Below are 27,858 nucleotides of genomic sequence, written 5' to 3' on the forward strand. Positions count from 1 at the left end.
TAAATAAATTATGTTTACCATCCAGGCACCCCACACCGGAGTAAACTCTCACAAGTTTCACATTTGATGTTGAATTCCTCTCAAGCCGATACTGGATGTGTTTAATAATTGTTTTTACAAATATTTTTGTTTGTTATTTCTTTACAATGTAACTGAAAAAAGATTGGGAACTTTGTCATTTAGTACAGGGGCTATAAGTTCCATTCTCCAAGAAGATAAGTAAACGTCTGCGAATATTGCGTAAACACTCGAACAGTTCAGTCTTTAAGAGGTACCGTTCCGGGAATCATAAAGAAAACGTAAATATTTTCTAATCGTCTGGGTTAGCACCTCGGATCTCGGCTAGAACCTCGAGTTAAATGTTTGAGTCTGGGCTAACATCTCGTGTTAAATATATCAGCCTGGGATAGCACCTCGTGTTAAATATATGAGCCTGGACTAGCACCTTGGGCCTGGACTAGCACATTGGGTCTGGGCTAGCACCTTGGGTCTGGACTAGCACCTTGGGTTAAACTTATTAGCCTTGACTAGTACCTTGGACCCGGGCTAGCACCTTGGGTTGAATATATGACCCTGGACTAGCACCCTGGGTCTGGAATAGCACCTTGGATTAAATATATGAACCTGGACTAGCACCTTGGGTTAAATATATGAACCTGGACTAGCACCTTGGGTTAAATAGACCTCATCCGACCTATATTATATTTGTCATTTAACAGATTTATGATATTTCAAATAAATACTCGAATATTATCATGATACATGTAATGTGTTTACTTGGTTACGGTACAGTGATCGGGTATATAAATAAATAAAGATAAGAATATACAATGTCCTAGATATAAAACACTATCTCCGGACATGTTAAACTGAAACATTGTCATGCGTTTAAGTGCGTGACTTGGGACACTTACCAAACTAAAGTGCGTACAAAAGTTGGAATAAACATATAGTGAGATAGTTGGTAAGTTAACTTTAGTTCTACTTTTATTAAGGTATTAAAATCATACGTATTATATAACATGATATAGTATTTGAATAAGGAGGTATCAATTCTACGTGTAATTTAAACAGCAAACTAAGATTTTATAACATGCGACCGTTACAGTTTGTTTTTTTTCATTTAAGAATATATCTAAGAAGTGAGCATGTGCACAAGTCGTGTATATGATATATTCAAGTGATAGCAAGAAAATAAAGATAATTTGAAACCACCTCTATCATTGTATGCAAATAATGCATAGATAAAATGATAAAATTTATAGTGTTACACAAGGCCATGGAGGAATAATATGATTTTAAAGTTTACGCCATTTTAAGCAGTGTTTCAAGGAGTTACATAAAAGTTAAAGTTAACGGGATAAAGTTTGTATATATTTTGTCCTTTCATAAGAGAAATAGTAAAGGCTTAATATATACTGTATATGTTGATTTTTCTCTATAGATTACAGTTTAACAACCCGGTGTTAAGTTACACAGACTTTCCTTATGTTTTGTAAGACACCCTGCTGAGGTTTAAACTTACCAAGTAGATAACATTTGTATGTAACTTGTTTTCACATATACTATATACATTATTTATAACAACTATCACAGCTGTTTGATCTCCGTCTGCAAAAATGGCACCAGACGACAAAACAGACGAAACAGATGCATTTCCGGTCAACGTGACAAGAAATGGTCACCACAAACATCACGAAGGTCTTCCGGACGATATGCTATGTGGAATTGGTCCGTTTAAGTTTCAGTGCTTACAGTCGTGTGCCCGAATGGGATCGTTTGTTGGTGTATACAGCGTCTGTGGTCTGATGACGTCAATTCTAAGCATGTATATAGTATCCCAGATTACGACAATAGAAAAACAGTACGGTCTTAGTAGTTCTCAGTCCGGACTTTTACTTAGTTGTAACGATTTCGGATATCTTCTGACAACATTATTAGCTAGTTACTTTGCTAGGAAAGTCCATATTCCGAGAAGTTTATGTGTATGTGTTATTTTATATGGTGTCGCTGGTATAGTGTGTTGCCTCCCATTTTTCGTTTCAAAAGACTTCGTGTTTGAGCAGGCAGCACAGCTGTCGGAGATAAATACAAGGACATTAAAAGATCATAATTCCACTACAAATAGCTTCTCAATGTCTAAGAAGTCACCTTTGTGTAATGTAGCAAAAGAGTCTTCAGACGGAACCGGATATGCTGTAATAATTTCAAATAGTTCACAATGCGATGTTCAAGGGGCAGAGACAAGTTTTGGTGTTGGAGAACCAAATAAATACACCACTGTTGCAATAACATTTATAGCAATAGGTAAGACTCTTAATCAGATCATGATTTTTTTTCCCAGTCCGAGATAAACACATTCATTTAGATTTGTCTAAATTGTTTCACCGTATAGGCCTTTGTAAATATAAAAATATATATATATAGTTTCCTTAATAGTTTAATTTAGCATCCGTCTAAAACTACTGATTTTTATTTTTAATTTAGGAATGATAATTCAAGGTTTAGCAAAGGCGCCGAGATATCCTTTTATTGCAACATACGTTGATGACAATGTCAACAAAAAGAACACTGCGATGTATATGGGTATGAACTTTTTGTATTTTTTATTTCGTCATCTTTAGTCAATCGTAGAAAATTTTAGGCAACCTTAGTCAAACTTGGTTACTTATGCTTGTCATTACTTTTATACTAAACTTTTATTCAGAAATAAATGTTTCGTTATTATTTAATGCTCGTGTTTTGTCTAATTTAACTGTATTATTATGTTTAATATAATATACAAATATATTTCAATATACAAACTACTCTATACATTCTATGTGATTCAAGACGCAATTGGTGTAATTTATGTAATATATGTAATTTATTGTTTAAAATAATACAGTTGACATTTCAATCTTTCTCAACCAATTACCTAAATAACCCGTGATTGTTAAATTTACTGAGAAAAATCGCTAAGGGATATTTCGCTGAATCAGATTTTGTGTCTGGTAGTAATTTGTAATCGCTTTTTCCTGAACGAATTTATAATTATTGTTTAAATTTAGTTTTTTCTTATGTTTGACATTACATTATAATATGTTTGACATTATATTATGATTTGTTTGACATTATATTATAATATGTTATTTGATCTTTCCCTTCTGGAAACTTTGCTGTCTTTATAGTCATGTATACATTTTATATATGATAACGCTGTATTTGTGGTTGTGTAAAAGATTCTATAGATAGTTTTGTAGATTACATAATGAATGTTCAGTTATCGTTATATACATTCATAAAGGTATTGAAGCAACTTTAATATTCGCCATTTTATCATATATTATTACTGTTTTCTTCAAATACTTTGTTAAATTCATTCCACCAGAATACTTTATAGGAAAAACTGTAAGACTTTAAATTTCATCCGAGATCCATCCCATTACTGAGTGTACTTAAAGATCCTGTAATTAATATGGTTCAATTGAATTCTCTTATAAACGAGGGATCTAGGCTTGGCATATTTTATGCCAAGTTCCACATTTTTGTGACATTGTTACATTTTTACAGTGTTTAACAATTGATAAATTTATATTAACAGGGATAGTTTCTGGGGTAGGCATCTTTGGACCAGCAATCGCATTTGCAGTGGGTGGCTACTTTAGTAGGCAATATGTCACATTGCAAGGTAAATATTATTTTTCATGCAATTAATCTTCTTTTAGTTAAAGTGGCATTTTGCCCAATCAAGTGTTTATTGTGAAGGTAAAGGTAACATAACTTTTTTCATAAAATGTTTTCAATTTTATAATCTTCTCCGTATGAGTAGTCAATAACACACAGTACCTACAGAGATTTAAAAGTATTCAACGGAAAGTATAGGTAATGTCCACTTCCTGACACGGAATGCATAGGAAACGTCCACTTCTTGACACGGGATGTATAGGTAACGTCCACTTCTTGACACGGGATGTATAGGTAACGTCCACTTCTTGACACGGAATGTATAGGTAACGTCCACTTCTTGACACGGGATGTATAGGTTATGTTCACTTCTTGACACGGAATGTATAGGTAACGTCCACTTCTTGACACGGGATGTATAGGTTATGTTCACTTCTTGACACGGAATGTATAGGTAACGTCCACTTCTTGACACGGGATGTATAGGTTATGTTCACTTCTTGACACGGAATGTATAGGTAACGTCCACTTCTTGACATGGAATGTATAGGTAACGTCCACTTCTTGACACGGAATGCATAGGTTATGTTCACTTCTTGACACGGAATGTATAGGTAACGTCCACTTCTTGACACGGGATGTATAGGTTATGTTCACTTCTTGACACGGAATGTATAGGTAACGTCCACTTCTTGACACGGAATGTATAGGTAACGTCCACTTCTTGACACGGAATGCATAGGTTATGTTCACTTCTTGACACGGAATGTAAGGTAACGTCCACTTCTTGACACGGGATGTATAGGTTATGTTCACTTCTTGACACGGAATGTATAGGTAACGTCCACTTCTTGACACGGAATGTATAGGTTATGTTCACTTCTTGACACGGAATGTATAGGTTATGTCCACTTCTTGACACGGAATGTATAGGTAACGTCCACTTCTTGACACGGAATGTATAGGTAACGTCCACTTCTTGACACGGAATGCATAGGAAACGTCTACTTCTTGACACGGGATGTATAGGTAACGTCCACTTCTTGACACGGAATGTATAGGTAACGTCCACTTCTTGACACGGAATGTATAGGTAACGTCCACTTCTTGACACGGAATGCATAGGAAACGTCTACTTCTTGACACGGGATGTATAGGTAACGTCCACTTCTTGACACGGAATGTATAGGTAACGTCCACTTCTTGACACGGAATGTATAGGTAACGTCCACTTCTTGACACGGAATGTATAGGTAATGTCCACTTCTTGACACGGAATGTATAGGTAACGTCCACTTCTTGACACGGAATGCATAGGAAACGTCCACTTCTTGACACGGAATGTATAGGTAATGTTCACTTCTTGACACGGAATGTATAGGTAATGTTCACTTCTTGACACGGAATGCATAGGTAACGTCCACTTCTTGACACGGAATGCATAGGAAACGTCTACTTCTTGACACGGAATGTATAGGTAACGTCCACTTCTTGACACGGAATGTATAGGTAACGTCCACTTCCTGACACGGAATGTATAGGTAATGTCCACTTCCTGACACGGGATGTATAGGTAATGTCCACTTCTTGACACGGAATGTATAGGTAACGTCCACTTCTTGACACGGAATGCATAGGAAACGTCTACTTCTTGACACGGAATGAATAGGTAATGTCCACTTCTTGACACGGGATGTATAGGTAATGTCCACTTCCTGACACGGAATGTATAGGAAACGTCCACTTCTTGACACGGGATGTATAGGTAACGTCCACTTCTTGACACGGAATGTATAGGTTATGTTCACTTCTTGACACGGAATGTATAGGTAACGTCCACTTCTTGACACGGGATGTATAGGTAATGTCCACTTCCTGACACGGAATGTATAGGAAACGTCCACTTCTTGACACGGGATGTATAGGTAACGTCCACTTCTTGACACGGAATGTATAGGTTATGTTCACTTCTTGACACGGAATGTATAGGTAACGTTTACTTCTTGACACGAAATGAATAGGTAACGTTCACTTCTTGACACGGAATGTATAGGTAACGTCCACTTCTTGACACGGAATGTATAGGAAACGTCCACTTCTTGACACGGGATGTATAGGTAACGTCCACTTCTTGACACGGAATGTATAGGTTATGTTCACTTCTTGACACGGAATGTATAGGTAACGTTTACTTCTTGACACGAAATGAATAGGTAACGTTCACTTCTTGACACGGAATGTATAGGAAACGTCCACTTCTTGACACGGAATGTATAGGTAACGTCCACTTCTTGACACGGAATGTATAGGTAACGTCCACTTCTTGACACGGAACGTAGAGGTAACGTTTACTTCTTGACACGGAATGAATAGGTAACGTTCACTTCTTGACACGGAATGCATAGGTAACGTCCACTTCTTGACACGGGATGTATAGGTAACGTCCACTTCTTGACACGGAATGTATAGGTGACGTCCACTTCTTGACACGGGATGTATAGGTAACGTCCACATCTTGACACGGAATGCATAGGTAACGTCCACTTCCTGACACGGAATGTATAGATAACGTCCACTTCTTGACACGGAATGTATAGATAATGTCCACTTCTTGACACGGAATGTATAGGTTATGTTCACTTCTTGACACGGAACGTAGAGGTAACGTTTACTTCTTTACACTGAATGTATAAGTCAAGTTTTCTTTTATGACATGTTGAAATTTTTAATTATTTTAAGAAATTTCAGTAAAAAACTTTCTAGTAATGTTTTTTTTTTTTTTTGATATTTGAGTTCTGTTAACCAGGATTTTACCCAAACATATTTTACACTGTTTTTATTATTATATTTTCTATGATTAGGTTACGGCTTCTCTTATCTTTATTGCGAACATAAAAGTAAAAAAAAAATGCTTCAAACTTTGACAGTATAAATATAATTATATTTCAGACGTGCCGATTTCACCACGACATCCAGCATGGATAGGAGCATGGTGGCTCGGTTTTCTTGTGTTTGGTGTTCTAGCTATTTTTGTCTCGTTTCCGCTATTATGTTTTCCAAAGCGCATGCGCCCACGCCGCCCAGATCAGAAACCGCAAACAAAACCCACATCGCTCAAACAATCAATGTTCGGTAAGTTGTAATCTGCAGCCTGATATAATAGTTTAATACGTTCTTGTCCTTTTTATTGCTATTTCATTCCATTAACAGTTGTAATATTTAACACTGTACAATGCTCTACTGGAAAAAGGGACAACTGTTTGAGTTACAGACAACAATGTGTAAAGTCAAGTTCTACTGTATTTTAAATAATTATGTGTAAAATCAAGTTATACTGTATTTTTTAAAACATTATGTGTAAAATCAAGCTCTTTTGTTGTTTTAAAACAATTAAATAAATATGTGTAAAATCAAGTTCTACTGTATTTTTTAAATCATTATGTGTAAAATCAAGTTCTACTGTATTTTTTAAATCATTATGTGTAAAATCAAGTTCTACTGTATTTTTTAAAACATTATGTGTAAAATCAAGTTCTACTGTATTTTTTAAATCATTATGTGTAAAATCAAGTTCTACTGTATTTTCTAAATCATTATGTGTAAAATCAAGTTCTACTGTATTTTCTAAATCATTATGTGTAAAATCAAGTTCTACTGTATTTTTTTAAATCATTATGTGTAAAATAAAGTTCTACTGTATTTTTAAATCATTATGTGTAAAATCAAGTTCTACTGTATTTTTTAAATCATTATGTGTAAAATCAAGTTCTACTGTATTTTTTAAATCATTATGTGTAAAATCAAGATTTACTGTATTTTTAAAACATTATGTGTTAAATCAAGTTCTACTGTATTTTTTAAAACATTATGTGTAAAATCAAGTTCTACTGTATTTTCTAAAAAACAGTATGTGTAAATTAAGTTCTACTGTATTTTTTAAAAAACATTATGTGTAAAATCAAGTTCTACTGTATTTTTTAAATCATTATGTGTAAAATCAAGTTCTACTATATTTTCTAAAAAACAGTATGTGTAAATCAAGTTCTACTGTATTTTTTAAAAAACATTATGTGTAAAATCAAGTTCTACTGTATTTTCTAAAAAAAATCATGTGTAAAATCAAGTTCTACTGTATTTTTTAAAACATTTTGTGTAAAATCAAGTTCTACTGTATTTTTTAAAACATTATGTGTAAAATCAAGTTCTACTGTATTTTTTAAAACATTATGTGTAAAATCAAGTTCTACTGTATTTTCTAAATCATTATGTGTAAAATCAAGTTCTACTGTATTTTCTAAATCATTATGTGTAAAATCAAGTTCTACTGTATTTTTTAAATCATTATGTGTAAAATCAAGTTCTACTGTATTTTTTAAAACATTATGTGTAAAATCAAGTTCTACTGTATTTTTTAAATAATCATGTGTAAAATCAAGTTCTACTGTATTTTTTAAAACATTATGTGTTAAATGAAGTTCTATTGTATTTCTTAAAACATTATGACTGTGTTAAATCAAGTTTCTACTGTATTTCTTAAAACATTATGTGTTAAATTAAGTTCTACTGTATTTTTAAAACATTATGTGTTAAATCAAGTTCTATTGTATATCTTAAAATATTATGTGTAAAATCAAGTTTCTACTGTATTTCTTAAAACATTATGAGTTAAATCAAGTTCTACTGTATTTTTTAAAACATTATGTGTTAAATCAAGTTCTACTGTATTTCTTAAAACATTATGTGTTAAATCAAGTTCTACTGTATTTCTTAAAACATTATGTGTAAAATCAAGTTTCTACTGTATTTCTTAAAACATTATGAGTTAAATCAAGTTCTACTGTATTTTTTAAAACATTATGTGTTAAATCAAGTTCTATTGTATTTCTTAAAACATTATGCGTAAAATCAAGTTTCTACTGTATTTCTTAAAACATTATGTGTTAAATCAAGTTTCTACTGTATTTCTTAAAACATTATGTGTAAAATCAAGTTTCTACTGTATTTCTTAAAACATTATGTGTTAAATCAAGTTCTACTGTATTTTCGAAAACATTATTGGTAGGATTAAGCTCTAGTAATTATCACATATTTAACTGATAAAATCACATAAAATAGCCACGGTGACGGTCGGTCTATTGGTCATATTAACCAGCCGGTTACTTTTATATTTACAGGTTTCTTCAAGTCTATTGCGCGGCTTGTTTGTAACACCGTCTATATGCCACTTGTTGCCTCCACCTGTGTTACATTATTTGCTGTTGCTGGCATGTTAGCGTTTAGTGCAAAATATCTAGAAACTCAATTCTTTATTCCAGCATGGAAAGCAAACGTTTTATTAGGTAACTTATGTTGTTATAGTTGTTTAAATCCTTAATTCTAAACATGACACTTGTGCTCAGTAAGAGGTACACTCGTACATAACTGTTTTAGTTTAAGGATTTGAGCCCAAAGTTTCAGATTTGGTAGAGTAGATAATGTGCCCAGATGCAAACATGACAATAGTTCAATCAGATATCAAGTAAAGAACATTATTCATTTCGTCGAACAAAATATTTGAATTTAAAAAAAAAACAGTTTGTTTAAATTTTAAAGTTTTTTATGACAAACATTATTATAGGCGTGATGAACATTGTAGCAGCATCGGCAGGAACGGTAACTGGAGGTTTTGTTGTAACAAAGCGAAAGTTGTCCCCTTTGTCTTGTGTGAAGATGTTACTATTGGTAGGTTGTCTATCACTGGCACAAAATTGCCTCGGATTTGTGTTTGGTTGTAGTAATGCTGAAATATCAGGATTTAATGCTCCAAGGTAAAACTGTAACATCATTTCTAAGGTTAGATTGTAAATAGTTCAAAATCTGAAATTACTCAATTGTACTTGTTATTTTGATGCTATAGAAACCAAGTTGTTAAAGCCATGCTTTGAAAACGATATCACTCTAGTTAGTGACATTATATGACAATCCAAAGATATATAGCGAGTGAACAGGTGAATGCACGTTACCATTAATCCTTTCAGTTACATGTATATCATTTACTTCACATGAACAATAAATAAGTCACATGGCACAAAGAAATGTCTATAAATATCCATTGGTCAATAACCATTATAACAGTGAATCTTTTGAAAATATATTCAGTTCAGCTCAAGTTGACAATAAAACATAAGCATAATCTTACTTTAACGACGTAAAAAAGACCACTGATAACTTTATTTACATACTGTATTCATTCAACAGCAATTGTCAACAAAATTATGATTTTTTTTTCTTAAAAAAGCATGATCGCGATCGTGGATTGTTTAAATCAACCCTAAATTATGCAACACTGTCATCAACACTATATGACATATAATCATAATGAACCTGCGCATATTTGAACTCACGTGCACCTCTGCCTTAAAATAATGTCACTTGTTCGTAAAAAATCATTATATGTGTACTTGATTTATTGGTATTTTAGACCATTCTAATGTGCAATTTCTCAGCAGAACAATTAACAATCAACAATCGACATTCAATGTCGAGCTAGACAATTAACATTCAGTTCAACATTCGATTTTTGTTAGTTATCGGTACAATTTCAAAAACGAATGTTACTAGTTTGTTTTTATTACATACTGTATTGAAATTACGTAAGCTATTTTATCTTTTCTTTTTTTTTGTCACGTGTGTAAGAATGTTAAAGACTTCAAATAAAATATTAGTATATCTAGGGCTCGAAATGTATCTTGTTAAGTTACTCTAACGAGTTCATTATATTGTTTTACAGCCGGGTACTTAACAACACAAACATAACATGTACGTCAATGTGTGGATGTGATTCGAACACATACTTCCCTGTATGTGTATCCGACATGAACTATATGTCACCTTGCCATGCCGGATGTCAACATCAAGACACCGTGGTACATTAGTCTGATTTTCTATAATTATGATTCGTATACTATTGCCATTATAAATGTAAAAAAGAAGTTTTGGCAGGTTTCACATGTTAACGTGTTGACTGATCTGGATCTCAGTCTTATAGGATTTTGAATAAGACACATGATTTAATGCGGCATAACACGATTTAATTTGCAAGTCGTCAATAAAAATATATATGTTCACATCATATCTTTACACTTCAGGACCAAGTTCTAAATTTCTTGCTTAGTTGCAAAAAAAATGGAAAGACAATGCTTTTTTGTCTCCGTAGTGTGCAACAGTCTGATTTCGTGTAATTGAGAATAGTTTACAAGACTAAATATAGTGGAATCAGGCTAAACTTTAATCATGCGTAAACACATTGTCTCCGCCTGAAGGGGGACTGTTTTGCATTTTGACAAAACGCATCGATGTAAGAACATTGTCATAAAACATTTGAATGTTTCAACCTATCTAATTTGGTTACTTTTAAAAACTGAGAAATCAGGTTGTTTTAAATTTGAAGAAATTTAAGTGTATCTTTTGAAAAGATTTATTATTTACCGCCACAAACATATACTAGTAATAGTGATAATATAAATCATTAAAATCAAAATTGGTAAATTAAATACTTATCTAATCAATTTAATAAATAATGGCATGTAGCTACATTTTCAGAATTTTAAAGACTGCGCATGCGCTGGTGAGAATGCCAAAGCTATCCCTGGCCTCTGTGAGACTCCATGTGGGATGTTGTATCCATATCTCATCAATAATGTGTTTGGTGCGTTTCTAGCAACACTTGGTATGATTCCAAGCTTCATAGTCATGCTAAGGTAAGCACTGCCCTAGTGACACTAACCTCTATGCTTTATAGTCACGCTGACGTAAGCACTGTCCTAATTGCACTTACCTCTATGCTTCATGATCATGCATGTTTTAACAAAGCACACTCTTTAAATGTACAGTTTGATATTGCACACTTTAATATAGCACATTCTTAAACTGTTCATTTTGTTCTTTGTGTTTAAACATAGAACAGTATATATTGTTATGCTGTATGTGTGTTTTTTTTAAATACGAATGCCATTTTTATTTGTTACGTATTGTTGTTAAATTTTTTATTACACTGTGATCTTTACTTACAAAATATTTATTACGTAGTTATTAATAAATAAATAGTTTTCATGCATTATATTCCAATAAAACTGATGAACAAAACAGTTTTCAAAGCATTAAATGATTTTTGTGCAGACTTAAAAATGAAATCATGTTTGACATGATATGTCGCATTTCCAAAATATCATTTTAGCTTCTTCATAATAAGCGTCATGATCATTTATAAAACAACAATTACAAAATGTAATGCATGTCTTCATGTCTACAAATATTTACTTAATTCAGGAGTGTTAGTGAGCTCGACAAGTCTATGGCTGTCGGATTTTCATCACTATTATCAACTTTATGTGGTAAGTGTTACGGATTGATGTAAAAGTTTTAGTTGCCTTATTTGATTTTTTTAATGTTTAGTTTGAATTTGAAGAGTCACATCTGTATAATATGGTCAGTAATACCAAAACTTTTTAGAAATGATCCTTAGGCGACGCTTTTTTTAAGTTGTTTAAACTATAAAACTATAATCGCGAGGGCTTACATGATTGACATGAAACATCCTATAGTAGACCTCTACCAAACTTGTTCAAATAATGGCCTTTGGGTTTAAATTGGCCCCGTCTAAGGGGGTCCTTGGTTTTCCTTACATGTAAATATTTTTTTTTTTAAAAATGCATCTCCTCTGAGACCATAGATATTAGGCATTAAACATCATCTAGTGGATCTTCTTACAAGCATGTTCAGATAAAGCTCTGTGGCCAAACTTGGCTCTGCTCTGGGGTTCATGGGTTTTCCTTATACATGTATGTATATAGTATTTTTTAAATTATCTTTCAAACTATAGAGGCTAGAGCATAGATATTTCCAATGAAATATCATGCAGTGGACCTCTACCAAGCTTGATCAAATAATATCCCTGGGAACAAACTTTGTCCTGACCTTTGGGTGAGTGGGGGTTCCAGGGTTTTCCTTTTATGTATATAGTAAAATCTTTAAAACTCGTCTCCTGTAAAACTATAATGTCTAGAGCTTAAATAATTGATTGAAATTATGAAGGTACAGCTAAGATAATCGTCATGAAAATTTCTACCAAGCCTGAGCCGAAATTATTGCCATTTGGTAAAAGTTGCTCACGCCCAAGGGGGAAATTTGATTTTTCCTTACATCTATATAGTACATTTGTACATCTATATAGTAAGTTGCTAAGCAGTAAAGGTTAGATCTTAGATATTTGACGTATGACATTATCTGATGGGTCTTTACCAAGTTGCTCAAATTAAAGCCCCCGGGGTCATGTGTTTACCACATATGTATAACAAAAAAACTTAAAAGCATCTCTGAAATTATAATTGCTAGAGCTAAGATATTTAACATGAACCATAGGAATGTCAGGTAGTTAAACCATGTAGACCACATCCCCTGGGCCATTATGACCCTCCTAACTCTTTTCTTTTTTGAATGAACGAAAACAATATTCACCTTTGTAGGATGGTTCGCGGGTCCTTTGGTATTTGGACGGATCATAGATACAGCATGTATAATATGGAGTGCTTCTTGCACCGATCAAGGCGCATGCGCATTGTATGATAATGACGATTATAGGATCAAAAAACATTCATTTGAAATCGTGCCAAAAGTCATTACCATCTTATTGCAACTTCTAGTTTTTTTGAAAGCGCGGAGGAAAACAGATTGGAGTGTTGATAAACCGGAAGAAGGCCAAGAAAAAGATGATGGCAGATCCATGATGGCGGATGCGGAGGAAATGGAGACATTTAGTTAAGACTGGAAACCTTAGCAGCCTATCTATGAAGGTGGCAAGCATTCTGATCTATGAAATATTTCAACTAAATGTTGTTGTCAATGCTGTTGTGATAAAGTTACAAATACTCAAAATAGACTTATTTTGTATAATGAGTATGAGAATATGAGTATAATATATGACGCTCATATTGTGTGAATATTATAGAACTATTATATAACACTTGAGTATACAAACAATTTTGATGGAATGTTCATTTTATTAAAGATAGCATTATAATGACTTTTACATGTGTTCAATGCTTTTATAGGTGTTTTATATGGAAACGCATTCCATTTTTATTCCGACAATATATCACCATATCATTAATTATCCATGACAACTATTTGTATATTGTTTTTTCAGGAACACGTTCATAAAGAGTATTATGTTGTACAAAATATCTTTATATTTAACAAACTTGTACATGACAACAGTCATGTCCTTTGTTCACATCAGCATTTGAACTCAATAGAAATCTAACACTTGCCGAAAAAAAAAACCTAAATGTTTTGATATTAACCATGTATATTTCAATCCCAAGGCCAGGGTAACATACCATTTCTAGTGTGTTTCTATATTTAATATTTCCACTGAAATATTTTTATAAAACTTTTATTTAACATGGGAACAATTTGCCATTTTGTCGAGTAGCTTATATTTGCGTTTACATTAAAATACTTATCTCAACAGAAGTTCTGTTCATGTTATTCCAAAGGTCATTTTGTACATATGATATTGCTCTGAATGCAATCTCATGACCAATCTTCTAATCATCTCCTACGTGTTTATCCCCGAATTTTTCAGACCTTTCAATGACTTAAATCCTCATGCATCTGTATTTTTTTCAAAGACTATTCAATAAATGACATAAATTTCTATATACATTGGCCTTTTTAGAACCTATATCCGTACTTTTGAAAACCATTCAATGACTCAAGTGTCCCAATACCCGCATTTTTCTAGACCATTCCATGACATACGTGTCCCTATGCCGTACTTTTCTAGACCAATGACCTACGTGTCCCTATGCCGTACTTTTCTATACCATTCAATGGCCTTAGTGTCATTATATCCGTACTTTTCTATACCATTCAATGGCCTACGTGTCCCTATGCCCGTACTTTTCTAGACCAATGACCTACGTGTCCTTATATCGGTACTTTCCTAGAACATTTAATGACCGACATGTCCCTATACCGTACTTTTCTAGACCAATGACCTACGTGTCCTTATATCCGTACTTTTCTAGACCATTAAATGACCTACGTGTCCCTATGTCTTACTTTTCTAGACAATTCCATGGCCTACGTGTCCTTATATCCATACTTTTCTAGACCATTGAATGACCTTCGTGTCCCTCCCTATATTTGTACATTTCTAGACCATTCAATGGCCTCCTTGTCCCTATGCATGTACTTTTCTAGACCAATGACCTACGTGTCCCTATGCCGTACTTTTCTAGACCAATGACCTACGTGTCCCTATGCCGTACTTTTCTAGACCATTCAATGACCTCCGTGTACCTATACCTGTACTTTTCTAGACCATTCAATGACCTCCGTGTACCTATACCTGTACTTTTCTAGACCATTCAATGACCTCCGTGTCCCTATATCCGTACTTTTCTAGACCATTCAATGACCTACGTGTCCCTATGCCGTACTTTTCTAGACAATTTAGTGACCTCCGTGTTCCTATATCTGTACTTTTCTAGACCCATGACCTGCATGTCCTTATATTCGTACTTTTCTAGACCATTCAATGACTTTGCATTGAAAAAGATATTGCACTGAAGCCCAGATATATACCTCAATTCTTTGAAATATCACAATTGTGTGCTTCATGTAAAACATTCCTATGGCGAGGAACGTTTGTAACTCTGTTACAAATTCTTGTTTTAACTTATTTTGATTAAGAAATGAAATATCCCAAGTTGCGATTTTATCGCTCAATAAAATCATTGTTTGGAGTTCGGATGCGAAGAATTATATCACGAGGGCGTAGCCCGAGTGATATATTGATGCGCATTCGAACGACAAACAGTGATTTTATCAAGCGATAAAATTACCGATTTGGATATATCATTTCGATTCTGACACGACATCATCAAATAAATGCTGCCGTGCCTGATTTTAAATAACCTTTAAAATCATCTTTAATGTTCCTATGCTGTCGGAAAACACGGTTTTCCTAGCTGTCGGAAAACACACCCTTAAATTTTCTATACGGACAAAAACACACCTTTAAATTTTCTATACGGACAAAAACACACCTTTATATTTTCCTAGGCGACAAAATAGAAATATTTTTAATTTCCTAAAGGCCGATAAAAGCACCTTTCTATATATATAATATAAACAAAAAGCTTCACAATATAGTGCTTCATGTTTCCGTAATTATTTATATAAAATACAGCAATTTTTTATTATCAAAGTGAAACTAAACAATAATTTAACGATACATACACATGTATGCTTACACTAATCATGAGTGGGGTATAGTCTGTCTAGTGCCAATTTTTGGAATGGTGATTTTTGGCTGACAGCGCTCTGTTAAACGTGATAATAATTACCCATTATAATAATAATAATAATACCCATAATGCTTAATTGACAACACTAGTTAGATTCAAGAAATGCTGCTTGTATGGTAAATAAATTCATGATCTGTTGTTGTATTTAGAATTCATTTAAACTATCATAAGCGTATTTGTGTGAATCATTAACGATCATAGAATTAACAGACCCTTCAGCAAATGAATGTATATATGTGTATAGAAATTCTCAGAGAACATTCAATTCAAACACGCAGGTATTATAGAAAATGGAATTTTTAACATGAAAGTTATAATTTACATATTAATAGTTTATTATCAAACAGTATGAAAGTAAATTATTGTAAAAATGATATTTTAAACAAACAACATAAATGTAAAACATGATAATAATTTACTGGTTACGTATCCAAATTATTGAAGCAAGGTTTTAACCTTTATTTTTCAATCTACATATTGTCTTTGTCAGCAATACATTCATTATAATTGACAGTTTATGGTGCTATGTTTGTCATATGGTTTTAATCAAATATTAAAGTAACGATTCATAATTTGTGGCAACTAATCAGTTTAGACAACACCGGTATCATAAGGAGAATAAGCTGGTGGAGGCTCGTCCGGAAATGCAGTCTTGTTCCCTTTTTTCTCGCTGGTTCCGTCATCTATCGTGTAGTAAGGTGGCGGGAGAATTTCGTAAGGCGGAGGCATTTCAGGTTGAACTTGAGAACTGACGGCTGAAAAAAAGTCATAAACTTGTAATGATGTGAATCAAATTATTAACACCTTTCCTTTAAACACCAATTAATATGATGAAAAGCCTATATAATGCTGGGTATATATTTTACAAGTCACTTCTTACTGTATGAAAAGAAAAATAATCAACATGTGTGATAAGTTATTAAATTTAACATAACAGTTTCAATAACAGATGTAATAAAGTTGAAAAGTCATTTTAACATTGTTATATTCACACACAGAAAAAAACTTAAATATCAAGGAAGGTTAAAAGGAATAATCCTTGTGTTGTATGCCTTTGTTTGAAATTTCAAGTAGTAATTTTATCATCTCTGTTTTCTTTTTTTTTTAAATTTCATAATATGCATAAAAACTTAAGGAATTTTAATAGAGTATTCTTCACTGACATGTGTGCCGTTGCAAATGAGAATGTTATAACAGGGTTTTTTACCGAATCAAGCTACAAGATGAACAAAGACAACTCTGTACAGTGATCTATTGATGTTAGTCTTGTACAGTGATCTATTGATGTAAGTCATGTACAGGGATCTATTGATGTTAGTCTTGTACAGTGATCTATTGATGTAAGTCATGTACAGTGATCTATTGATGTAAGTCATGTACAGGGATCTATTGATGTAAGTCATGTACAGTGATCTATTGATGTAAGTCATGTACAGTGATCTATTGATGTAAGTCATGTACAGTGATCTATTGATGTAAGTCATGTACAGTGATCTATTGATGTTAGTCTTGTACAGTGATCTATTGATGTAAGTCATGTACAGTGATCTATTGATGTAAGTCATGTACAGTGATCTATTGATGTTAGTCTTGTACAGTGATCTATTGATGTAAGTCTTGTACAGTGATCTATTGATGTAAGTCTTGTACAGTGATCTATTGATGTAAGTCTTGTACAGTGATCTATTGATGTAAGTCATGTACAGTGATCTATTGATGTAAGTCATGTACAGTGATCTATTGATGTAAGTCACGTACAGTGATCTATTGATGTAAGTCATGTACAGTGATCTATTGATGTAAGTCATGTACAGTGATCTATTGATGTAAGTCATGTATAGTGATCTATTGATGTAAGTCTTGTATAGTGATCTATTGATGTAAGTCTTGTAAAGTGATCTATTGATGTCAGACTTGTACAGTGATCTATTGATGTAAGTCATGTTCAGTGATATATTGATGTAAGTCACGTACAGTGATCTATTGATGTAAGACACGTACAGTGATCTATTGATCTAAGTCACGTACAGTGATCTATTTATGTAAGTCACGGGTAGTGATCTATTGATGTAAGTCACGAACAGTGATCTATTGATATAAGTAACGTACAGTGATATATTGATGTAACTTATGTACAGTGATCTATTGATGAAAGTCACGTACAGTGAATTATTGATGTAAGTCTTGTACAGTGATCTATTGATGTAAGTCTTGTACAGTGATCTTTTGATGTAAGTCTTGTACAGTGATCTACTGATGTAAGTCATGTACAGTGATCTATTGATGTGAGTCGCGTACAGTGATCTATTGATGTAAGTATTGTACAGTGATCTATTGATGTGAGTCGCGTACAGTGATCTATTTATGTAAGTCACGTGCAGTGATCTATTGATGTAAGTCTTGTACAGTGATCTACTGATGTAAGTCTTGTACAGTGATCTATTGATGTAAGTCTTGTACAGTGATCTATTGATGTAAGTCATGTACAGTGATCTATTGATGTAAGTCATGTACAGTGATCTATTGATGTAAGTCTTGTACAGTGATCTATTGATGTAAGTCTTGTACAGTGATCTATTGATGTAAGTCTTGTACAGTGATCTATTGATGTAAGTCATGTTCAGTGATCTTTTGATGTTAGTCACGCTCAGTGATCTATTGATGTAAAATAGAGAGAAATCCCTAAAAAAGCCAAACACGGCAAAATTGAAACTGTTGCAGGCTCGGTTAGATTGAGCCTGTACAATGATGTAAGTCACGTACAATGATCTATTGATATAAGTCACGTACAGTGATCTTTTGATGCAAGTCATGTACAGTGATCTATTGATATAAGTCAAGTACAGTGATCTATTGATATTAGTCATGTACAGTGATCTATTTATACACGTCACGTGCAGTGATCTATTTATATACGTCACGTACAGTGATCTATTGATATAAGCCACGTATGGTGATCTATTGATATAAATCATGTACAGTGATCTATTGATATCAGTCATGTACAGGGATCTATTGATACAAATCACGTACAGTAATCTCTTGATATATGTCATGTACAGTGATCTATTGATATACGTCATGTACAGGGATCTATTGATGTAAGTCATGTACAGTGATCTATTGAAGTAAGTCATATACAGTGATCTATTTATGTAAGTCACGTAAAGTGATCTATTGATGAAAGTCATGAACAGGGATCTATTAATATAAGTCACGTACAGTGATCTATTGATGTAAGTCAAGTACAGTGATCTATTGATGTAAGTCACATACAGTGATCTATTGATATAAGTGACGTACAGTGATCTATTGATGTAAGTCATGTACAGTGGTCTATTGATATAAACCACGTTTAGGGATCTGTTTATTAAAGTTACGTATAGTGATCTATTGGTGTAAGTCACGTACAGTGATCTATTGATGTAAGTCACGTATAGTGATCTATTGATGTATGTCACGTAAAGTGATCTATTGATATAAGTCACGTATAGTGATCTATTGATGTAAGTCACGTACATTGATTTTTGATGTAAGTCTTGTACAGTGGTCTATTGATATCAGTCACGTATAGTGATCTATTGATATAAGTCATGAACAGGGATCTATTGATACAAGTCACGTACAGTAATCTCTTGATATATGTCATGTACAGGGATCTATTGATGTAAGTCATGTACAGTGATCTATTGAAGTAAGTCATATACAGTGATCTATTTATGTAAGTCACGTAAAGTGATCTATTGATGTAAGTCATGAACAGGGATCTATTAATATAAGTCACGTACATTGATCTATCTATATAAGTCACGTATAGTGATCTATTGATATGAGTCACATACAGTGATCTATTGATGTAAGTCACGTACAGTGATCTATTGATGTAGATCACATACAATGATGTATTGATGAAAGTCACATACAGTGATCTATTGATGTAAGTCAAGTACAGTGATCTATTTATGTAAGTCAAGTACAGTGATCTATTTATGTAAGTCAAGTACAGTGATCTATTGATGTAAGTCATGTACAGTGGTCTATTGATATAAACCACGTTTAGGGATCTGTTTATTAAAGTCACGTACAGTGATCTTTTGATGTAAGTCACGTACAGTGATCTATTGATGTAAGTCACGTATAGTGATCTATTGATATAAGTCACGTACAGTGATCTTTTGATGTTAATCACGTACATGAGTCTATTGATATAAGTCACGTACAGTGATCTATTTATGTAAGTCACGTACAGTGATCTATTGATGTAAGTCACGCATAGTGATCTATTGATATAAGTCACGTACAGTGATCTTTTGATGTTAGTCACGTACATGAGTCTATTGATATAAGTCACGTACAGTGATCTTTTGATGTAAGTCACGTACAGTGATCTATTTATGTAAGTCACGTACAGTGATCTATTGATGTAAGTCACGTATAGTGATCTATTGATATAAGTCACGTACATTGATCTTTTGATGTAAGTCTTGTACAGTGGTCTATTGATATAAGTCACGTATAGTGATCTATTGATGTAAGTCACGTACAGTGATCTATTGATGTACGTCACATATAGGGATCTATTTATGTAAGTCATCGCAGGAATTTATTGATATAAGACACGTACAGTGATCGTTTATGTAAGTCATGTACAGTGATCTATTGATGTAAGTCACGTACAGGGATCTATTCATATAAGTCACGTACAGTGATCTATTGGTGTAAGTGATGTACAGGAATCTATTGTCATAAGCCACGCACAGGTATCTATTGATGTAAGTCACGTACAGTGATCTATTTATATAAGTCACGTACAGTGATCGATTGATATAAGTCATGTACATTGATCTATTGATATAAACCACGTTCAGGGATCTGTTAATAAACTTCACGTATAGTGATCTTTTGATGTTAGTCACGTACAGTGATCTATTGATATAAGTCACGTATAGTAATCTATTGATGTTAGTCACATACAGGGATCTATTGATATAAGTCACGTACAGTGATCTATTGAAATAAGTCAGGTATAGTGATCTATTGATATAAGTCACGTACAGGGATCTATTGATATAAGTCACGTACAGTGATCTAATTCTATTGATGTAAGTCACGTACAGTGATCTATTGATATAAGTCACGTACAGGGATCTATTGATATAAGTCACGTACAGTGATCTATTGATATAAGTCACGTACAGGGATCTATTGATATAAGTCACATACAGGGATCTATTGATATAAGTCACGTACAGTGATCTATTGATATAAATCACGTACAGTGATCTAATGATGTAAGTCACGTACAGTGATCTATTGATATAAGTCACGTACAGTGATCTATTGATATAAGTCACATACAGTGATTTAATGATGTAAGTCACGTACAGTGATCTATTGATATAAGTCACGTACAGGGATCTATTGATATAAGTCACGTACAGTGATTTTTTGATGTAAGTCACGTACATGGGTCTATTGATATAAGTCACGTATAGTAATCTATTGATGTAAGTCACATACAGGGATCTATTGATGTAAGTCACATACAGGGATCTATTGATGTAAGTCACGTACAGTGGTCTATTGATGTAAGTCACATACAGGGATCTGTTGATGTAAGTCATGTACAGTGATCGATTGATGTAAGTGAGGTACAGTGATGAAAAGTTAGAAATATAATGATGCATTATTCACTTAAAGATAAACGAGCTTTATGACCTTATGAAAATACTAACTAGTCACAATTGTGTGTCTGGAAGGCGACGTTTGACATAGTCTTGTATTTCTATGTTGACGTGCATCAAATGCTCTTGATTGTTGAAGTATCTTTTGTTTGCAGCGGATATATATGACACAAAGGCCGACAATAACCAAGCAGAACAAGGTAACTAGTAACGGTATAATAAACGACATTCTTCCTTCATTCTCACTGAAAAAAAGTTAATATAAATAACATTAATGGGTCAAGTTTGTTAATAGTGGTGTAATACACGAGATGTTTCCTTCATTCTCACTGAAACAATGATAATATAAATAACATTAATGGGTCAAGTTTGTTAGTAGTGGTGTAATACACGAGATGTTTCCTTCATTCTCACTGAAACAATCATAAATATAACAAGGTAACTATTAGTCCTACAATATTCGACATGTTTCCATTACTCCCACTAAAAGCAATGTCAATATAGCAAGCCTAAATTTAACAAGGTAGCTAGTTGTACAATATATTGAGGATATTTGTTCATACTATATTTACTCTGAGAAGTGAGAGAATTGCATATTTTACGAGTGCATAGTGCAAGTTAAAAATGTACCTATCTTCTTAGTCACATATGTGATTTATAGCATTTAAACGCAAAACACCTTTTCTTTTTCTTTTTGCCTTAAAAATAATTAAGATGACGTCACACGTTCAGCGTCTACGAGGAAGCTGGGTAAGAAAGTTATTCATTGTGGAATAACTTTTATAAACTATTAAGAATATAAAAGCATAATAAAAGCCACAATGAATAACTTTTATAAAAGTATAGAGAAATAATGATATTTAAATTGAAAGGAAGGCAAAAAATAACTTGTGTGTAAATTTACAAAATTACGAAACTTTATCACACAAATGAATTATATGATTATCTGCTGTATCTTCAAAATGTTGATAGTTAATATGTGTATTTAATTTGAAGTGAATAGATCTAACTTTTTTTATAGTTTCTGAGGATTTGACATTAACAAAGAGGTTAATAATGGCAAAAAATAATCGAAGTTGTAAAGGGAGCATAACCTTAACAAAATAATTTTAGGATAATCTGCTCTACTGAAATTGCGTTCTTTCGTTACAATAAACATGTACACAAAGTTTGAAGAAATACATTTTATAGTTTCTGAGAAAATGCACCTAAAATTAACATGCTTTCAGATCAATATGAATTTTTCCCCGAAACCAAGTGCCTTTAATAGATTTTTGTTTATATTTTACTATGTCCAAGTAATGATTTGTATCATTATTAAGTTCTATCCATCATTGTGCATGTATGTAGATAGATAGATAGATTTATTTCGGCAAAGGAAGCATATACATAGTTGACAATATAACATAGGATAAAATAATGAGCATTATTAAATACTATATCACATACGAGTAAAACTATGACATGCTCACCAAAACCAAGGATAACACAAAAAAGGGCAAAAAAGCTCTTATTTCCATTGTGGTCCTTTGTATTGGCGGCATGACATAGAGAGGCAATAATCATGTTTAAGAATACTAATAAATCATAAAAATGTATATCACAGTCAAATCTTGAGTTAATGATACTCCTGTTTACAGCTAGGATTTTAAAACACATTACTAAAATTGTAATAAGATAAATGGCAGACAATTTAAAATCCTGAGCCGAAATATGTAAAAACATGTTTAAAAAAAAAATTTAAATACTGTTCATAAGATGACTTTTGATGGCAACCTTAAAATTTTGTAACCTGTTCATCTCCGTTAACTTTACAGGTAAATCATTCCCATTATTTAATACCAGAGAAAGCAAATGATTTAGAACCCTGGCCGTTTGACCTTAGGTAGACAATATCCTCCCTTTTGACTAAGTCTTGTACTATAATTATTGAATGGAATCTTTGTGAAATAAAGTGTTCAGACATGTAATCCGGAGATAGGCCATTTTTTTATCTTAAAAACATGACACAACATTATCTGTTCAACTCTTTTGTGGACCGGTAACCAGTTAAGGGACTTAAAGTGGGATGGGTCAATGTGGGCTCTAGAGTCCAAGTCAAGTACAAATCTCATTATTTTGTTTTGACAAGTTTGTAACTTATTTTTTAAAGACTGTGTCAAGCTATTATACCAAACAGAGCATGCGTAATCATAGTGACACTGAATAAGAGACATAACCAGAAGTTTCTTGGTATGCTGAGTAAGAAACTCTTTCTTGTGGTAAAGAAATTTTAACCGAGAGTTGGCCTTCTTAAAAGAACAGACTCGGCCATGGCGCAAAATGACAGATTTTGGTCTATAGTAATCCCAAGATACTTGATAGATGAAGTTGATTCAATGGATGTACCAGAACAGGTTATATGCAGGTTAGATTGTGACCTAAGTTTTTTTGCCTGGACCCAAATAAAATTGACTCGGTTTTACCCAAATGCAATGACAACTTATTGTCCACTAACCATTGGGCTGACCAATTTCCATATCATCTGTCAATGCCTTTTCAACAACAGATAAACTTTTACCAGATACAAGGATACCAGAATCATCAGCATACAAAAGCAATTTATTTTTGACCGAACAGCTGACATATCATTCACATAAATTAAAAAGAGAAGGTGGGGTCCAAGATTGAGCCCTGAGGAACACCACATGTTATTTTGGAATTGGAAGAATAAGTACCAGAGACATCTACAAGCTGCTGTCTATCTGATAAATATGATTTGAACCAAATTTAGGACGTCAATACTAAGACCTGATGCTTGCAAGTTTCATTAAAAGAATGGAATGGTCGACTGTGTCAAACGCCTTTCTGCAAATCCAGCAGCACGCACCTACCAACAACATTACCTTTAATCATTTTCATACCTGATAAAGTCTTGTAAAGGTGAAATCAGAACAAGTATCAGTAGAGAAGCCACTCCTGAAACCTGATTGAAATTTATACAGCAGATCTTTATCCTTAAAATAAGCTTCAACCTGGTCAATAAACCACCTTTTCAAGGATTTTAGATACAACATTTAAAAATGGACACAGGCCGGTAATTACCAAACAGACAATTTGTCGTTTTTTTATAGAGGGGAACAACTCTTGCAGATTTAAGGTCATCAGGGACTTTGACCTTGGATAAGGGATAAGTTTATGATAATGAGCTAATGGACTAGCAATAAATGGGGATGCCATCTCTGATAAAACGTGAGGGTATACCATCTAAGCCAGTAAGCTTTTTTTGACACCTAATGAAGTTAAGTATTTAAGAACTTTACTTTCAGAAACAATGGAAAAAAAGAAAAACTGTTTGCAAAAACACCCTTGTTTGCATAAAAAGTATTAACAAAATTTCGTACCAAATTTATGCATACTTTCTGGCAACTTTTCAACAAGTTTTACATGCAACCTGTTGTATAAAAATTTGTTAAATGATTCAGCAATAAGTTTCTTTTCAAAACACACAATTATCATCAATATTTAAACAAATATTTGAACTGGTTGAAGATGAACCCTTCTTGGGAACCCCTTGCTGCGCAAACAAGCAAACCAAGAATTTTTAACAGTTTTCCATAAAGAGGTTGAGTCTTTTTGTTCTCATCCAGTGTATTAGTAAAATATTTCTTTTTGCTTTGGCAACAAGATATCTGAAACTTTGTTCTTGAGAGCTTAAATGAAATGCATAATTTATCCAGTTTCTATCACATTTATATTTATTAAAAGCTTTATCCCCTTTCACCATTAAATTTCACTAAGGAAAGTCTGAGTCCCAATCCATGGTTCTGTTCTCTTGTTTAAAATTTCTGGGCCCTGGTTTTCACAAGGGTTTTCTTTATTATTGGTCTATTACAAGATAAAAGTAAAACTGTTTTAAATATATTCCCAGGCATTATTTAGCATTATCCACTGGGTAGAAACCCAGGAGACCAGTTCAGTATCTAGAAGCTAAGCCCCTTGAAAGTCATCTTTGGTTTTTATAAATTTTTTCAAAGGATCTTAAGTGACATTCGTTTTTGAAAACAAATTAGGAAATTTTAACTTTACTTTTTTTGTACCCAAAAATTAAACTAGATTTACTAAAGAAAGGGATGAAAATTTCAAACCCGACGATTTTTATCATTTTAGCACCAAAATCAAAGGGCAAAATATTTTTGCAACCTTTGTAAAAAATAACTTTGTAGGTTCCTTTAGACCCAAAATTGAAATTTAATTTTAAAATTATTTTCCAATACTTAAAAAATTAAAAAAAGGGGTAAAGACTTTTAAATTTAGACACATTTGTATTTTAAAATCTCCTAAAAAAGGGTTACTTTAAAAAAATCCAAATACTTGCCGGGGGATAAAGAGGTTTTAAAATTTTTTTTATAAAAGTTTTGTTTCACAGGGGGGTCTTTTAAATAAAACCAAATAAATTTGGTTTTTTAAATTTTTGGGAAAAGTATATCAATCCAATGTAGCTTTTTCTAAAATTTCTTCATGCTTGGAGATCATCAAACTGTGTGGTGTGTGGATAAATCCTTCCTGATATTTAAATACCAAACGCCAAACCCCCTTGTCCTGTTTCATCCCTGCGCTGAAAATCAATAGTTTGTCGATGTTAAACTTCAGAAATCTGGGAACTGAGTCAATGCTAACCCAAATGTTTTCGGAAACTTCCAAATTACATGCTGGTGCTCGAAGCATCTTCGAGCTACAGAATTTTTAAATTTCATGGTAGTTTTGGTGTCTAAAAGACTTCCGATTTTACTAATGAATAAAATGTGAAGACCACGTTTATTGAAAACTTTTTTAAAATCACTTGTGGTATTAATTTTTAAAAGATAATAAAATTGGATAAAGAATAGAATAAGAAAACTTATGAGTATTAAAGAAAAATAATAAATAACAATGACTTAATAAAAGTCGTTTATTTTGTAATAAATCATTATTTATGTCTTTTCCCCTATATTTGTTGTTGTTTATTACCTACATCTTGTATAAACCTCTAAAATTTGTCTACATATAGATGACCTTTTATCAAAGTAGGTCAGATATACTTAAGTATATAAATAGTTAAATCTGCATGTGTTATATGTTTGTAAACATTGTGATATATACATATTGAGCTGAAAATGTTTATCTTATAAATTGACATGTTATTGGAATTAAAGCTTTAATTAATATTACAGTATAGTATTTTTTTCAAAACATTACATTAGATAAAAGCGTACATGTTCTAAATCTTATGAAAACATGTACATGTTACATAAATCTTTAATCATACTATTTCCAAAGACGAATTTTAAACAAGATTTTTAGTTAACTTACCTTGAAAAGTAATGATGACAACTATCATACACATTTATACTCTGTGTCCATTGTATTTGTATATAAGGTAAATAAATTTAATCCTTTACGGAAAGCTACACACGTTTTTAAAATCTGGGTTCAACTTGTATTTTGTGAGATATCCGGGTAAAGTTTATTGACATTAAATCCCGGAAAGTAGGACTATAAAAATTTTATTAGCGTGTATACACACTTTACGAAATAAACCAAGTTTGATGGCAGTTAAACAAACAACGATAATATGCATAAAACTGTAACAAATATAACAATATCGTATAATCGATTTAATTGTTCTATATTTGTGTACATTATATATCAATGTAGACTACAACAAAAGTTATAAAACGCTAATTCTATTTAGGTCATTTTCGTCCCTGGTATAACTTGGTACCTCTACCCTCAATGCTGTATCTTTCATTTGCAGCTGAAGTTTAAAACGAACATTAAAATGTATACACCGGCCGACACTCTTGAATCTACCTTTAAAGTACCCGGATTTACTTTTTGGTTCCCTCTAATACCAAAGCTTTGCAATAATCAAGAGCTGTTATACGTAAACTGTTTATGATATTTTGCGCCTTTTAACCATTTACCTCATATATACGCGAAACAACGCACTTTCTACTCCCCCCCCCCCCTCTTTTAGGCCTCAAATAGTGAAAAAATGTCCTGTTTGGGCCCCAAACACATGTTTTCGTTTCAGAAATGTTGCTAAAGAAAGTGACCACTTTTTCGGCGCGGCCTCACAACCAAAAGATACATCAGGGGGTTGCCAGATGTGGGGTCTGCCCCCCTTCTGTTTG

General features: G+C 32.9%; 1 protein-coding gene and 1 long non-coding RNA gene across 3 annotated transcripts; one reads left to right on the forward strand and one right to left on the reverse strand.

Annotated features, from left to right (window-relative positions):
* The first annotated feature begins 807 nt into the window (after positions 1–807).
* LOC132757596 (solute carrier organic anion transporter family member 2B1-like) lies at positions 808–13,884 on the forward strand. Of its 2 annotated transcripts, none has more exons than XM_060748917.1 (11): positions 808–964; positions 1,597–2,307; positions 2,488–2,586; positions 3,584–3,670; positions 6,616–6,798; positions 8,841–9,005; positions 9,284–9,473; positions 10,436–10,571; positions 11,248–11,405; positions 11,974–12,038; positions 13,170–13,884. In XM_060748917.1, the coding sequence occupies exons 2-11, from the start codon at positions 1,620–1,622 to the stop codon at positions 13,463–13,465; spliced, it is 2,067 nt and encodes a 688-aa protein (XP_060604900.1). In that variant the 5' UTR covers positions 808–964; positions 1,597–1,619; the 3' UTR covers positions 13,466–13,884. The 2 variants fall into 2 exon arrangements, with proteins under 2 accessions (XP_060604900.1, XP_060604901.1); XM_060748918.1 differs by lacking the exon at positions 808–964 and adding an exon at positions 1,231–1,365.
* A 1,979-nt stretch (positions 13,885–15,863) lies between these two features.
* Positions 15,864–27,233, reverse strand: LOC132757606 (uncharacterized). The gene is made up of 3 exons (XR_009629475.1): positions 27,035–27,233; positions 21,755–21,948; positions 15,864–16,774 (listed from the first exon to the last, which is right to left on the reverse strand). It is a non-coding gene; the product is annotated as an uncharacterized LOC132757606 (long non-coding RNA).
* Between the last annotated feature and the right edge of the window lie 625 nt (positions 27,234–27,858).

The sequence above is a fragment of the Ruditapes philippinarum genome, unplaced genomic scaffold, assembly GCF_026571515.1.
Source record: "Ruditapes philippinarum isolate M1 unplaced genomic scaffold, ASM2657151v2 ctg2174_1_1_1_1, whole genome shotgun sequence".
Lineage (NCBI taxonomy): Eukaryota > Metazoa > Mollusca > Bivalvia > Venerida > Veneridae > Ruditapes > Ruditapes philippinarum.

What these genes read in the sequence shown, in the direction of transcription:
- LOC132757596 (XM_060748917.1), top strand. Translation starts at nt 1,620, where the DNA reads ATGGCACCAGACGACAAAACAGACGAAACAGATGCATTTCCGGTCAAC. An exon ending in GAAAGCAAACGTTTTATTAG is followed by an intron (nt 9,006 to 9,283) that starts GTAACTTATGTT and finishes ACATTATTATAG; the next exon opens with GCGTGATGAACATTGTAGCA. An exon ending in AGCTTCATAGTCATGCTAAG is followed by an intron (nt 11,406 to 11,973) that starts GTAAGCACTGCC and finishes TACTTAATTCAG; the next exon opens with GAGTGTTAGTGAGCTCGACA.